This window comes from Thunnus thynnus, chromosome 3 (assembly GCF_963924715.1).
Source record: "Thunnus thynnus chromosome 3, fThuThy2.1, whole genome shotgun sequence".
NCBI classification, from domain to species: Eukaryota; Metazoa; Chordata; class Actinopteri; order Scombriformes; family Scombridae; genus Thunnus; species Thunnus thynnus.
In genome coordinates, this window is record NC_089519.1 from 29,801,557 (window position 1) to 29,817,758 (window position 16,202).

Here is a 16,202-nt window from a genome sequence, read left to right on the forward strand (position 1 = left end):
TCAGCAAGAATTTTCTGGTTTTTTTGAAGGGGATATAGTTGTTTTGTTAAATCTATTTTTACAGGAATCCTTGAATCACTAGAATATTATTTCTATCTAATAACTATTCAGGTATTAAGAATGAGATGCTGCAATTGTTTACATGTGAAATATTGCACCGGTTTTTACTGATTAAAGATCTTTCATCTTAAGTGTGCTCCTGTGTTTTATGGTTGATGTCCATTAGTTCAACTGTTCAAACGCTCACATCACTTAACTTCCAGATTTCTTGCGTTGTCTCTTGAAGACCCTTTCTTCAGATAAACTTCCTTTTCTCCTTCACAGGTATCACATTTATAGACTAGTCTCATGTAAAGCATGTCTGGTCCTTTACCAGGTGGAAATTTACAACATATATTAATAATGTAATGATTGATGATTGTTTACTTCTTTTTCTCTTCTATCCTCAGAGATAAATACTTTTATCTTGAATTAATTAAATTATTAGAGAATTGCAGAAGTTCATGTCATTTGTGAATTAATTTGAGGTTTGTGTTGGGATTATATATGACCAGCAGTTAGGTTGAGGGAGAGTAAGTTCATTGTCCAGTGTGTGTTATTTATTATCACAGATAGTCCTGGCCTCATCAAATGTCTGGATAAAGGACATTTAGAAGACAGATTTGACTTCTGCTCCCTAATAATTGACGGAGACTTGCATAAACAGTTTATGTGTGTTAAATCAGTACTACAGTTGCAGTGCTGTTGTTGTTCAGATGTTCACCACTGGAGGGTGCAGTCTGTATACTAGAACCCAGGAATAACCCTGGAATACCATGTTGAAAAATACTGAAAAAAATTGCATTTTCTGCAACTTCTTAGCGGCCACAGAAATGTCTGCAGTTTGCTTGTTTTGTCTGAATAACAGTCCAAAACCTTGAGATGTTCAATTCACTTTCATATAAGAAAAACAGCAAATTGTCACATATGAGAAGCTGGAATCAGAATATGGCGGGCACTTTTGCCCGAAGATGAAAAATGACTGAAACATGGATGTATAAAGAGAACTGGATACAGCGTCGGAGGCGGGGCCCCGCTCATTCTTATGAAAGTTGCTCAGTGGTGCATGAAGCCAAAAAAAAATCGACTTCCCGGTATGAAAGTACCCGGATCTTCCGCATTGTGCGGCCCATAGAGCATGCGCACTAGTGACTTTCGCTGGCCGAGTCGGCTACTTCCGGTTTAGCCCTCCGACTTATTTGAATTGGGATAAAACAATTCAATCGTGTGGCTCTTCTAGGCTTTTGAAATGTGATCGGACCGAACGGATCAAATTCTGATACTGAGACGAGTCACTTCGTGGGGGTTGTGACGCTCAGAAAAATGTATCCGCTGATTTACAGACGTCTCTTTCACAATTTAAGTGTATGGGAAAAAGTGTTTAGGGGGCAGTGTGCATCACGTGACGTTGTAATTACACGGTTTGGCCTCTATGTCAAATTAGCTTCAAAGCCTGGCGCTCTTCCTGTATCCAGTTCTCTTTATACATCGGTGGACTGAAACGGTTATCAAAATAGTTGCCTATTAAATTTCTGTCAATCGACTAATCGATCAATCGTTGCAGCTCTAATATGTTGCCTCCCTACGGCCCACATTGGTAAGTCTTTACAGTTGAAGCTCACTCTCAAGTTTCCGTCTAATCATGTCTTCTGACCATCATGCTTAGACTGAATGTTTTTCTCCTTTAAGACACTTGTTAATTTTTATAAACTATAAATATGACTGACTCATAGGTTTTACCTGTTAGGAGTCTCAAGTGGAAGTTGTGACATGCAACAATTTCATTACTCATCATACATCATATTTATTTATAAGAAAGATGAACATTAATCATCAGTTTATTTCCCACTGTGGTCCTTTGCAGGGCCGACCCCTGGCATAAACACTCTATGCAGTTGTTTGGAGCCACAACCACTAGGGGGGGCCACACGATCAGTGTGACTTTCTGTGTGGCTCACTCCTCACACTACAGTGCAGGACTTTTACATATAAACGAGCGTCCTTTACATTTAAGCCCTTGCCACATGGCCGGCCCTAAGATCTTGGTGGCCCTAAACAAGATTTTGTTTGTGGCCCCACAACACTCCCAGCACAACCACCAAATCACACACAATGCTCATAACTCAATGAACATGAACAAAACAATGTCTATTAAAAATATATTAAAATTTGAGAAGTTAAGATACAATTAACAATTACAAAGTATTCAAAATAATAAATAATAAAGTCAATATATTTAAACTATACAAAGCAACAAACTTACATAACAAGGTCTATAAAAAAAGACAATGACAAATGAACACCAATAAAACCAAAAATATTTAGCAAAATAAATAGCAATGAAAAATCAATATAAGAATGCAAAGATAGAGAGATATGGAGGCGTATCATCCTCTCATAATAATTCACTGTGTGAGCAGAAAATAAAAAACAACACTGCTCAAGCAGGGGAGAAAGCTGAAGGGAACTCATGTGGTCTCAATGAGCACCTGACGAGGAAAAATCACCAGACAGACACGCATCTTGAGGAAACAAAACATATGTCTTGTTTATTTATTGGGACCATATACAGTGTTAAACATAAATGTTACCATTTGATGTACTGTACCAGTTTTAGCTTATAGCTCATTTTCATCTGCAGTCCCTTCAGTAGGTCACAAATAAAACAGAACAATAACAAACAATACAAAGCAAAAAACACACAGGACACATAATACAAAATACAAAGATACACACATTGTCAACTAGAAAATAATAATGTAAGCTTGTCGAATTAAAAGCAAGATTAAGCATTCATGAGAAGACCATGAGATAAAATGTAGAGTCAGTAGTTACAGAGCTTTTAGCAGACTTTTTAAATTTGGTTTAATTTGGTACTGATGGAACTGCAGCTCTTCATATCGTCAGATAGGACGTTCCACTGAGTTGTGGCTTTCACAGAGAAAGCTGACTGTCCAAATGCAGTGCGATGAAATGGTACAATCTCGTATAGAGGATATTCTGGAGGATCTAATAGAATTTACTGAGTGAGTGTACACAAAGTCACATAGTGGAGGAGGGGTCAAACCATTTCAATTTTATAAACAAGGCACACATTTGAAAATAATCTAAAAGTCTCAAAACTCAGTAAATTGTATTTCTCCATTACCCTACAGTGATGGAAATGCATTGTTTTTTTGTCCAGAGTTTTAAATTTGTTTGCATATAGGATATCCTATAGGATTCATACAATACAATACTATAGGACATCCTATAGGATTTATACAGTTTAGCAGTATATTATCCGACAGATACACTGGATGTTTAGATAATAACGTTCTATTTTATTTTCTTATTTATTTTCTATTTCCCTTGGAAAATCACAAAATAGAAAATTCCCTCCAGTTTTTCAAATGTTCCTATTTAAATATAAGCTACTTGCAATTTCTCAATAAAATGAACATCTTATAATCAAACAATGTGCACTACTACTCAATTGAATTATAATCTTGGTCTTACAGCTCATTTGAAACATTGATATTATATCAATATCACTATATTTGTGACTATTTTTTAAAGTTTTAAGTCTTCAGTAGAAATGAATGGACTTGGGGCTGAGAGCCACAGACAGGGTGAGGAGGTTGGAAAGTACTGAGAGACAGACTAACTAACACATTGCTGGTTTGTCAGATAAACAATCCTACCTCTGGCTTATAAAATAAAATATGACCCATATAATGATGAAATATTACATTAAGATCACACTTAACGGAGCACTTGTCCCTATAACACTATACATGGTGAACAATATACATTTTTGTTAAATAAGCAATAGATTTCTGTCCTTAAAGGTTCTATATGTAGAATTTTGAAGCAATTTACATGTATTAATCATTTCTTATTGCCAATTAGTGAACGAGTAGTAATGTGACATAAAAAATGAGACCTTTCCCAACTTTCTCTGTTGTCTGTAACAGCCTGTGGACTGATTTCTATGTGAAGGACTTGGGCTGGATTTCCTGCAAAAATCCAATGGAAGTGACGTTTTTTCGTGCTCCTGAGAGCCTTGCCTCTCTCCCGCTAATGTCAACAAACGACCTGCAATGACCGAGACAACAAAAATGGTGCTATGCAACTAGAAACACCCTGCAGATATTAGCTCTCTAGCTAATGAGATGACTAGCTGCATCTATCAACCACTACACATTTCACAACAAAACACCCCCGCAATGACAAGTCGCCCACTCCCGAGCACACGAAGCAAAAACATTATTTCCTCAACAAAGAAGCAGAAAACAAGCTCCAGAGCGATAGCAGAACATAGGTTACCTCTTTTGTTTTTTCAGATGGTAGTCCACAGGTCGTAATAAGCGCACCAACAACAGCTCACTGAGCTTACTGGTGTTTTGTAAAAAGGTGGGTAAAAAGAAAGTTGGCGGTTTGCGGGTTGGGTCAGGTTCAGGTGGTTAATTAACGCATATTTGTGTTGGGGGAGGGGGCTGACTGATGATGAGAGATGCTTTGATGAAACATGGTCCAAAACACAACATTAGAAATCTTTTATGTAATTATGAGAAGTGTAAGCACGGAAAAAGAGATCACTTACAACAGTCTCACGCCACGAGCACACGAGCGTGAGCACCAGGTTGTTGACTGCACTTCATTTAACGGCCACAGATGTCACTAAAGAGAAGATATTTCTGATTCCTACATACAGAACCTTTAAACAGAGCAACATTTCAATGTGTCGGCTTAAACCTGAGTTTAACCATATGTACAGCAAGTATGTGTTAAACATGAGATATAGAGACTTCTGGTGATTTCTACAGTAGTTTGGGTTAGGATAAGTACATCAGTGCTTTACAGCTAACTGCAGCTTATGACATATCAACAGTTTCAGGTTGTCCACACACATGTGATGCCTCACCTGCAAATTTACTCTCCAGTAGGCACAGCAACATGTTGAGAGCGATAACGGCAAACGCCGCCACTCACGTTGTACCATCCCATTTGGTTGCATTTGTACAGAAGGACGAATCCACTGATCAAGACAAGAACGATGACTGAAACTACCACTAAAATAATGTACATGTTGTTCTCTGCAGAGGGTTGGGTGAGGGGTTTGGGTAAAGAAAACAGGAACAGATAACGTTATACATCAGACTAATGACAAAGCCAAAACCATCTTAAAGAGGAAGTTCATTGATGTCACATCAAATTCTCCACTGCTGTGAGAAAGCAATACTGCAGTTGCTCTAACAATCACAACCCTGAAGACTGAAAATGACAAAACTTTAAACTCACCTTTGACATCCACGTTAAACTTCACAGTGACAGTCCTGATGTTGTTGTGGACACAACAGGTGTACTGCCCCTTGTGCTCCGAAGTTACAGACTCGATAGTGAGAATGTCGTCACTGAAGGGGGAACCAGTGGTTGATGGGAGCGTCCAGTTGTAGGAGGGGCTGGGGTTTCCCACAGCAGAGCAGTTCAGTTGTAGACGGTCTCCTTTCGTGACGGTGATCAGATCTGGATGTGATGACCCCTTTAGCTGAGGCTCATCTGTGTGTTGATTGAGGGAGGGAAGATACAAAACATGTCATTACAGAGAAATGAAAACAATTTTGAACTTTAAACAGATTAATGCAGATATACACCACAGTACTAACTGGCTGTTTTATGTTACTTTCAGTTTCTTCCACAATATAGTATTAGAGGGAAACTTTTATTTAAAGGATGGGTCACAATTTTTCAAGTTTGTCTTAAAACAATAGTCAGGAGCCCAAATTACCATTGAAATAGGTTTTTCTTGCTGTAATCATTCCTCCTGTTCATACTGACCATTAGAAGATCCCTTCATAATGCACTTACAATGTAAGTGATGGAGGCCAAAATCCACAGTCCTCCTTCTGTGCAAAAATGTACTTAAAAGTTTATCTGAAGCTAATATGAAGCTTCAAATTAGTGAAATCAAGTAGATATCTTTCAACATTACAGTCTTTTTAGTGCCAGAGTTTCTCTTTTTGTTACTTTACTTCAACCGCAGCTCAACAGGGAAACACGAAGAGGGAATTTGATGCTGAAAAGACTGTAAATGTGGCAGATATCCACCTGATATGACTAACTCAAATTGCTGAAGCCTCATAAAAGCTTCAGATAAACTTTTACTAGCTGTCTCAGAAATAAGATGTGTGTCCATTTTGTTGTCAGACTCACAGTAGACTGTTGCTGAGAGTTTTCCTGACTCCACCACTGGAGGAGTCTGTGGTCCTTCAGGTCCCAGGTCTAGCTTGGCTTCACACCAGTACTGTCCTCCATCATCTTCTTTACTAGGGGTGATATCCAGAGTGAAGGTCTCAGTCACTGGTGTCTTTTCTGTGTTGTTGGACTGTAGTCTGCCCAGTTCTGTCTGTCCTCTGTAGAAGATCACATTGAGGTTACCAACAGGAGCAACTTCCTGGACGTTACACTGCAGTGTGTACAGATGACCTGCAGTCATCGGCCCAGAGTGATTAAGGAAGCTGAAACTGACATTTTTTGGAGGCTCTGGGGAGACAAACAGAGAGATGTAGTGAGAGAGGCACACAGTAAGATAAAGGTGGTGAAATACAGCTGACAATAGAAAGAACCTCAATCTATATGACATACTTATTTCTTATTTTGATTATATATATTTAATTGTTACAGTAATGTTTTGTTCAACAGCAAGTTTACTTACGATAAATGGTTACAGGCAGGATGCTACAACACTGGTTATCATCATTATCAGTATAATAGCACATGGGAGATGTATCCCATTCAGTCAGGCTGTCAACCTCCCATGAAATCGTGGTTCCATTTTTTGTAGTGACCCCCAAAGAGTTTTCCAAACCAAATAACTCGTTTGGGCAAGTATGCTGACAAGCCACGCACGTGGCAGAGGTTCGGTCACCAAACTTCACTACCAGTCTGGATGGAGTGAATACAGGTTTATCTGCACAGTTTACATCTGTAACACAGACATGAAATGTCGAGATGAAAAACATGAAACAGTCATTTCACATACATTGTCATTCAAGAAACCAACAGTTAGTCAGTGCTGTTTATCTTGTAACAGAGTTTACTCAACTAATTTTCAACTAGCCTAATTCATATTTTTCCTACATAGAATATCCATCTCTACTTAATGGGTGGATGTTACTGGTCAACCTAAAATGGTCTGTAAACTGAACATTAGCAGTTGTCCTGCTTACATGTGTTTTTCAGCACAAACACATTGTCATAAGTCACTTTTGAGAACATTGCAAAGGCTTTGTTTACACCTGGTATTAGATGCATTGAGGACGGACTGAGATCCGATCACTCAGACCACATTTGGAGGTGGTCTGGGCCGTGTGTAGTGTGAACGCAAGTGTGTCCTGGGCCACATTGAAGGACCGCCTACTCAACTCACGTCCTCTATTTTCCTGCAGACTCGGCACGGGAATTGCATTGCTGCCTCCTGTGTTCAACTTGTTTGATAACAGGATAAAGAAATGCATTATTTTATTTTCCGTTTTTCATGTGAAATAAAAAAACGTAATCCGCCTCCTGTTTTTCCTGTTCCCCTAACCCATTTTCCCCATCAAATCGACAATCAGAATGGAAATTAAACCAAAACCAGAAAATAACTTGTTTATCGCTTGTCCGTCTAAAAAAATATTTCAGAAGCTAAACGTTGCTGAATAACTTCCTCTGTCCTGTCAAGTTGATAACACAGTTGATACAGTTTTTAGTTTTGCTGCGCTGCTCGATAATGGAGCTCAGGATTTATGAGGAGGACGACTGCTTTACTCCAAACATTATGAACCTGGACTGCGTATGACAGCTGTATGTGACAGAACACAGAACATTAATTAACATTAGATCCTGACCAATCCTGTCAGCGTGTCAGAGATTTAAATAATCCATGTAGTGAGGCGGCTGTGTCTCGTGCGTAAATGCGCACAGCGTCTCTGAATGGAGAGACGCAACTGGAGAGACGTCTTTGCAAACGGAAGATGTCCGTGTTTATTTGCATAGAGCGGCGAAGTGAGATCCGATCACAAGTGGCCACTCAGGACGCATGTGGAGACGCATGTTAATGCCAGGTGTAAACAGGCCCATAACCACTGACCCAAAAACCAACGTTTTACCAAATTGGGACATGACTTTTGTCCCCAGTTAACTGATTTGAAGTCAGAAATTTGTCCCCGAAAGTAGCCTATGACACACACACACCCACACTTTTTCTTTCAGTTTGGCAAGTATTTACTGTAAATTCAAATGTGCGTTATTGGCATTTTATTTAAGTACAGCACTGTCAAAGCATATTGTATAAAGTTTACAGTGTAAGTAAAATAACTCAGCAACATTTCTACACATAGAACAATATATATAACACTATAGAAGTTTTATATCATACACTAAAAGTACATTACTATACAATACAGCAAACAATAATGAAAGAAAAACGCATTTTGGCAAACAAATTATTCAAACACTCACTAAGACACAATGTCTTTTCTTTCTTAACAATGTCCTGTATTTTTCACACATTATGTTTCTCCCCATGCTCTTCTCCCTCTTCTCAATTTCGCCCCGTCAACATTCTGCCCCTGCAGCCACCAATGGAAGCAGCCTGGAAGAAAACACACAACACCAGATTATATTGTTAGATCAGGTCGATTATGGAGAATAGGGTCGGGCGATGTCTACCGAATTGGCATATGACGATGTCCACAGTGAAACATCTCAGTGGACGATGATATTGGAGGGTGGGGGTTTTACTCATGAAGCTTTTATTGCGCTTACAGTAGCATAACAGGTGTAGTTGTGGCCAATTCAAGTACTTCACCAGGGCCCTGTTTCAGAAAGTGGGATTAGAGAAACCCTGAGATGAGGGAAACTCTGGGTTTTCAGATAATTAAAGAACCTGTGTAACACAAGTTAAGTTATGTTAGTTGATACACATGAAGTTATCCAAACCAAGTTATCCAATTGACTATTAAAATATTTTTGCTTCTGTACAAAGATATTATTTTCCAAACAAACATATACATTTTTTAATTCAATGAATAAACTAGTGGTGCCAACCTGTGGAGGTGGTGCTGTGAGGTGCTGAGAGTCAGGTTGTGGCCCAGAATGATTTCAGGAGAAGGTGCATAAAGTTGTGTGCAATAGTATGTCAGCTAGGTTCATTTTTACTAGCTAACAGTTAGCTAAAACATTCACTGAACACAGCTGAGTTCAAATTAACGTTAGTAAAGTGTAAACTGCCATAATTCTCAAGGGTCATATCTAGCGCTAGATCAGTCTGCACGTGATTTTAGCTCCTTTATAAAAAACAATACATCGATATTATATGTGTAGGGCGGTTTATTAAAAGAACTTCACATTATAGGCAGATATAAGTTACTTACCGTTGTAGCAGTTGGCAGTTAGTGGCGGTGAATTTGCTGTCAGTGAATAAAGAAGAAGCCCACCAAGTGTCGTCACTAGATGTCGCATTACGCATGTCCTAAACCGGCGACGGCCAGAGCAGCTCGTTTTGAGCTTCAAAACCGTTCTTCAGAAACCAACTACGTCCATATTTTTATACAGTCTATATCCTAAACACAGAGATGATTTTTGCCTGGCAACAGCGGCGCCAGCCCGAGTTACACCATTGGTTGGCCAAATGCCACATGACTGAGTGATGGTGTTAACCCATGGTCACACCATTGCTCAGCTGAATGCCACATGACTGAGTGATGGTGTTAACCCATGCAGCCGAATGTCACATGACTGAGTGATGGTGTTAACCCATGGTCACACCATTGATCAGCCGAATGTCACATGACTGAGTGATGGTGTTAACCCATGGTCACACCATTGGTTAGCTGAATGCCACTTCCTGTATTTGATTCAAGTCATGGATGTATAATGAGAGCTGGATAGCGTGCCCCCACTCAGCCTTGCAGCCAATTTTTCCCAGTGGCCACTCGTGGTATTGCAGGGAAAAATCCCCCTGCGGCCCAAAAAGCATTTTCCCCATAGACCACCATTGTAAAAGAGACGTCTGTAAAACTGTTAACAGGATGCCTCAAACTGCAAACAACATCAATTATGACTCTTTCTATTATGAATTTTTGATCAGGCGAGCGATTCCTATAGGACTGAATGGGTGCCATTTTTAGTCCAGTATCCAGCTCTTATAATACATCCATGATTCAAATTAAAAGCCCTGTAGCGTTTCATATACTGTGTTGTTTTTTTAGTTATGATGTATCACACTGAGCGAAAGCCACAGCATATGACCTTAAATACCATTACCACAAACCACAGGTCCTGCACATAAACTATAGCGTGTAGAATATGCTACCTGAATTATTGTAAACTGTTAAATTGTTTGATTATATGAATTAATTAATTAATTATTAATTATTAATTTAGCTACTTTAAAGTGATTAATTAATTTAAAATGATTGTTTTAAATTGAAATTGAAATTGGATTTGAAATTTGAAATTTAAAATTTAAAATAATTATTTTAAATTGATTAATTATATTAATTACATTTTACTCCAAGTAAAATAAATAGATTAGATAAAAAAATGTTTTAAAAAAATTTTATTGAGAGAAAGAAGAGAGCAAACCAAGTCCATAGGTCATTGTGAATTCACTCAGTTATAGGTTTGAGAGGAAAACTCAATATATGAGTTTATACGTAAAAGATCAAACCATCTTAACCAGCTTGACCAGTTTACCAGCTGAGCTTTGCTCGTCAGACCAACCAGCCAGCTGGCCAATCAGCTTGACCAGCAGACACCAGCTTAACTTGACTGGGTGACCAGCCATACCACTGACAAACCAGCAAGACCCACCTTACCCGCCTTACCCGTTTACCAGGCTGGACGCTTGTCCAGCCTGGTAAACCAACTAAACCAGTTTAACACCAGCTAAGACCAGCTAAAACCAGCAACCAACTTAAGCTGGTCTGTGCTGTTTTTTTCAGCAGAATTGAGCACCTGCAAATTTTGATCCCATCTCATATACAGGTGCTGAAAACATTAAAAATAAATAAATAAATAAATAACCAAACAAAACATCACACTAAACTGTGTTTGGCGGCGTTTATCTAGGCTGTATGGCTATTTAAGCATTTTTTTACATCATTAATTTCGTCTACATGGAGCAGTAAACGCTCTCTATGACGGAGAAACACATGTAGAAGACTCACCACAGCTGGATACATGAAAGTCGTGCAGAGAGTTCAGCAAATAAACAGCGAAAAATGCGTAACAGAGAGAAAACATTATGTCCCGTTAGTCTTGTGAGCAAACAGAGCTCCTGGTAATAAAAATCGTTGAGGCCAAAGTCCGACAGAAGATTCGTCTGAAATTGAAAGTAGAAACTCTAAAGAAAGGCGCTATGAACCGGATGGTACGTGCTTCTCAGTCTCGTCGTTCTCATCAGATAAGTGGAAAGAAAACCTCGTGGTTTTAGCAGAACTCTGGTAACTTGGCAACACAGGATGTTAATGGTGTTGAAATATCAGTCAACCTATAATAAACTGCCCACAAAGACCTCTGATCCTCACACACAAAATACTCCATTACAAGTAAAAGTCCTGCATGAAAAATCCTACCTAAGTCAAAGTACAGAAGTATTAAATATATACCTAACTCAAATTAAAAATCTCCTTGAGCTCACAAGCTCAGAACAACACACAGACTACTGGATGTAGACAGTGAAGCAGTGGGACAAATAAACTAAAGCTGTGATATAAAAACACTGAATATACACGAGGCCTATTTGCAGATCCTTTACTTGAGTAAAAGTACCAACACAGCAATGTAAAAATACTCCATAACAAGTAAAAGTCCTGAATGAAAAATCCTGCTTCAGTAAAACTACAGAGGTATTAACAGCAAAATGTAGTTGAAGTATTGCAGTAAAAGTAGTGGTTTGGTCCCTCTGACTGATAAATTATTATATATGACATCATTAGATTATTAATACTGAAGCATCAGTGTTAGAGCAGCATGTTACTGTTGTAGCTGCTGGAGGTGGAGCTAGTTTGAACAACTTTAACAGGAGAGGAAGTGTTAATCTGAAAAGTAATTTGCATGGATTACTGGTATCTAAGGCCAATTTTCAACTGTAATATTTTAAGTTAACATATTTAGAAAGTGATAAAGAAGACAATGTAGTATTTTCTTTAAACATTTTACTGTTTTAACACTGTTTTAATTTATTTACTGGTTTATTATTCATCATGTCAACAACTTTACAATACAATCAAATATAAAAGAGAAAGACAAGGATGCATATCAGTGTTATGTACAAAGTGCCACCATTTATTTGTGAGTTTTGTCATTTTATTCACATCAAACAAAGTTAACATTTCCTTTTTGGCCTTTCAGTATGAAGTTCATTACTTTCGTTTTTGCTTTTATGCATGTCTCTTTTTCACTCTCACTCAGCTACAGCAGCACCACGAATATATGAAAATAGGGGTACTTTTGCTCTGTCAGAAGCTGTGAGTTAGAGCGGTACTTCCCGTGGTTTAACACGCAGCTATAAAGTTCAGTGTGTGAATTTTCCCACAATGTTGTTCTCTGTTTTACACAACCTTTCTAAAGAAAATTAGCAATCTTTTCAGCAACACAAACAAAATGAAATAGAAATAAATAGTTAAACAGTATGTTCACTGACAGTGAACTATTAAAAACATAATGAGACACACTATCACACCAGCTGTAATGAATGTTCAGGCACTGTAGTTTATTTTGAATCAATCTCTCACACACACACTGTCCTGCTGCTGCACATACACTAGTGCACCAAATATGCATTCATCTGCAGTTGAAAATAGTCCCCAATAAATGCATGATTTAGTTTTGTTTGAGTAACTTTTACTGAAAACTAGAGTGCCCAGCTGCTGTAGGAAATTGCTGAGCCCCTTTTAAAAATGAAACTATATTTGTGACTCATTTTTAAAGTTTTAAGTCTTCAGTAGAAATGAATGGACTGAGAGCCACAGACAAGGTGAGGAGGTCAGAAAGTCCTGAGAGACAGACTAACTAACACATTGGTCGTTTTAGTGTTTTCATGATTTGTTGACAACAAGAAAAATATAGATAGATAGCAATAGATATCTCTCCTTAAACAGAGCAACATTTCAATCTTTCAGCTTAAACCTGAGTTTAACCGTATGTGCAGCATGTATGTGTTAAACCTCAGATATAGACTTCTGCTGATTTCTACAGTATTTGGGTTAGGATAAATACATCTGTGCTTTACAGCTAACTGCAGCTTATGACATATCAACAGTTTCAGGTTGTCCACACACATGTGATGCTTCACCCACAAATTAACTCTTCAGTAGGCACAGCAATGAGTTGAGAGCGAAGATGGAAAACGTCCTTCAGGTTGTACCGTCCCTTTCGGTTGTGTTTGTACAGATGGACGTATATACTGACGAAGACAATTGCTGCCAGAACAAGGACTAATAGTACCACTAAAATAATGTACATGTAGCTCTCTGCAGAGGGTTGGGTGAGGGGTTTGGGTAAAGAAAACAGGAACAGATAATGTTATATATCAGACGAATGAAAAAGACAAAACCATCTTAAAGAGGAAGTTCATTGATGTCACATGTGTTCAAATTCTCCACTGCTGTGAGAAAGCAATACTGCAGTTGCTCTAACAATCACAACCCTGAAGACTGAAAATGACAAAACTTTAAACTCACCGTTGACATCCACGTTAAACTTCACAGTGACAGTCCCGATGTTGTTGTGGACAGAACAGGTGTACTGCCCCTTGTGCTCCAAAGTTACAGACTCGATAGTGAGAATGTCGTCACTGAAGGGGGAACCAGTGGCTGATGGGAGCGTCCAGTTGTAAGAGGGGCTGGGGTTTCCCACAGCAGAGCAGTCCAGTTGTAGACGGTCTCCTTCTGTGACGGTGATCAGATCTGGATGTGATGACTCCTTTAGCTGAGGCTCATCTGTATGATGATTGAGGGACTAATCAATGTTTTCCTGCAACATTTAATTGGTGTTTTGACTTACTATTTTAATATATAAAATATCAAGTGTCCAAATTAACCTAAATTGTTTCAGACTAACCATTAGCTTTTTAGCTATGTTAAATTGTATCTTTGTAGATCATATTTGGACATACTTATAATAATTGGATAATTTGCATATTTGGATAAAATTGCGTTTGTTGTGTGGTTAATAAATAGGCCTGGAAGATACATGTAACATACCAATGTAATGTCTTACAGCCTTTATTTAAAGAATGTTAATAATCTAATATATAATCTTTTCAGGGGCGTTTTTGAAATATTTTGGAGGAACTTTCACTGCACCACCATCTACCTCATCAGCTGACATGACTGCTGCTGAGGGGACATCGTCAGAGACTTCGGGGGCATCTACTCCCTCCTCTGATGTGACTGCAGCTGCAGAGGTCATAACAGAGGTACCTGACAGACCTAACAGAGAACATGACTGCGTCTGCAGTGTTTGAAACACTTGGACAAGTTAAAAGCAAGTTTGGGGTACTGATAAACTTCCCAATCTTGGAAGATGAAGCACCGGAGAAACAATGTGAGGAACTTGAGAACGCACTAAGGAGTGAAGAGGAAGCCGACATTTATGGGAGAGAGCTGGCCATGGAAATCAGAAACTCTCCTCACTTAGAAACAGGATGTCTGTATTTGAACTGCTGGACTTTGTCCAGAAGAAGAAACTGACAGAATTGTATTCAAATCTTTGTCTATCCGCGAGGATTGCCCGTATCCTGCCAGTGACTTTTGTAGTGTTCACTTTATTTAGCATATTTTGCACTCTTGTATTGAGTTTTCATTGCTATTTATTTGGCTAAATATTTTTGGTTTTATCGGTGTTCATTTGTCATTGTCTTTTTTTATAGACCTTGTCATGTGCAAGTTTGTTGCTTTGTATAGTTTAAATATATTGACTTTATTATTTATTATTTTGAATACTTTGTAATTGTTAATTGTATCTTAACTTCTCAAATTTTAATATATTTTTAATAGACATTGTTTTGTTCGTGTTCATTGAGTTATGAGCATTGTGTGTGATTTGGTGGTTGTGAGTGTTGTGGGGCCACAAACATAATCTTGTTTAGGGCCACCAAGATCCTAGGGCCGGCCATGTGGCAAGGGCTTAAATGTAAAGGACGCTCATTTTTATGTAAAAGTCCTGCATTGTAGTGTGAGTAGCGAGCCACACAGAAAGTCACACTGATCGTGTGGCCCCCCCTAGCGGTTGTGGCTCCAAACAACCGCATAGTGTTTATGCCAGGGGTCAGCCCTGCAAAGGACCACAGTGGGAAATAAGCTGATGATTAATGTTCATCTTTCTTATAAATAAATAAATTCAATTTGTATGATGAGTAATGAAATTGTTGCATGTCACAACTTCCACTTGAGACTCCTAACAGGTAAAACCTATGAGTCAGTCATATTTATAGTTTATAAAAATTAACAAGTGTCTTAAAGGAGAAAAACATTCAGTCTAAGCATGATGGTCAGAAGACATGATTAGACCGAAACTTAAGAGTGAGCTTCAACTGTAAAGACTTACCAATGTGGGCCGTAGGGAGGCAACATATTAGAGCTGCAACGATTGATCGATTAGTCGATTGACAGAAATTCAATAGGCAACTATTTTGATAACCGTTTCAGTCATTCTTCAACTAAAAGTGCCCGCTATATTCTGATTCCAGCTTCTCATATGTGACAATTTGCTGTTTTTCTTATATGAAAGTGAATTGAACATCTCAAGGTTTTGGACTGTTATTCAGACAAAACAAGCAAACTGCAGACATTTCTGTGGCCGCTAAGAAGTTGCAGAAAATGCTAACTTTTTTCAATATTTCATTGACTAAATGATTAATTAAGAAAAAGTTGACAGATAAACTGATAATGAAAACAATCATCAATCATTACATTATTAATATATGTTGTAAATTTCCACCTGGTAAACGACCAGACATGTTTTACATGAGACTAGTCTATAAATGTGATACCTGTGAAGGAGAAAAGGAAGTTTATCTGAAGAAAGGGTCTTCAAGAGACAACGCAACAAATCTGGATGAGTTATTTAAGTGATGTGAGCGTTTGAACAGTTGAACTAATGGACATCAACCATAAAACACAGGAGCACAC

The 16,202-nt window shown here is 38.3% G+C and overlaps 1 protein-coding gene across 1 annotated transcript; it reads right to left on the reverse strand.

Annotated features, from left to right (window-relative positions):
- Positions 1–2,562: 2,562 nt before the first annotated feature.
- Positions 2,563–11,853, reverse strand: LOC137180075 (vascular cell adhesion protein 1-like). Its single transcript, XM_067585273.1, has 5 exons — positions 11,235–11,853; positions 6,737–7,006; positions 6,235–6,564; positions 5,323–5,580; positions 2,563–5,117 (listed from the first exon to the last, which is right to left on the reverse strand). The coding sequence occupies exons 1-5, from the start codon at positions 11,308–11,310 to the stop codon at positions 4,954–4,956; spliced, it is 1,098 nt and encodes a 365-aa protein (XP_067441374.1). The 5' UTR covers positions 11,311–11,853; the 3' UTR covers positions 2,563–4,953.
- Between the last annotated feature and the right edge of the window lie 4,349 nt (positions 11,854–16,202).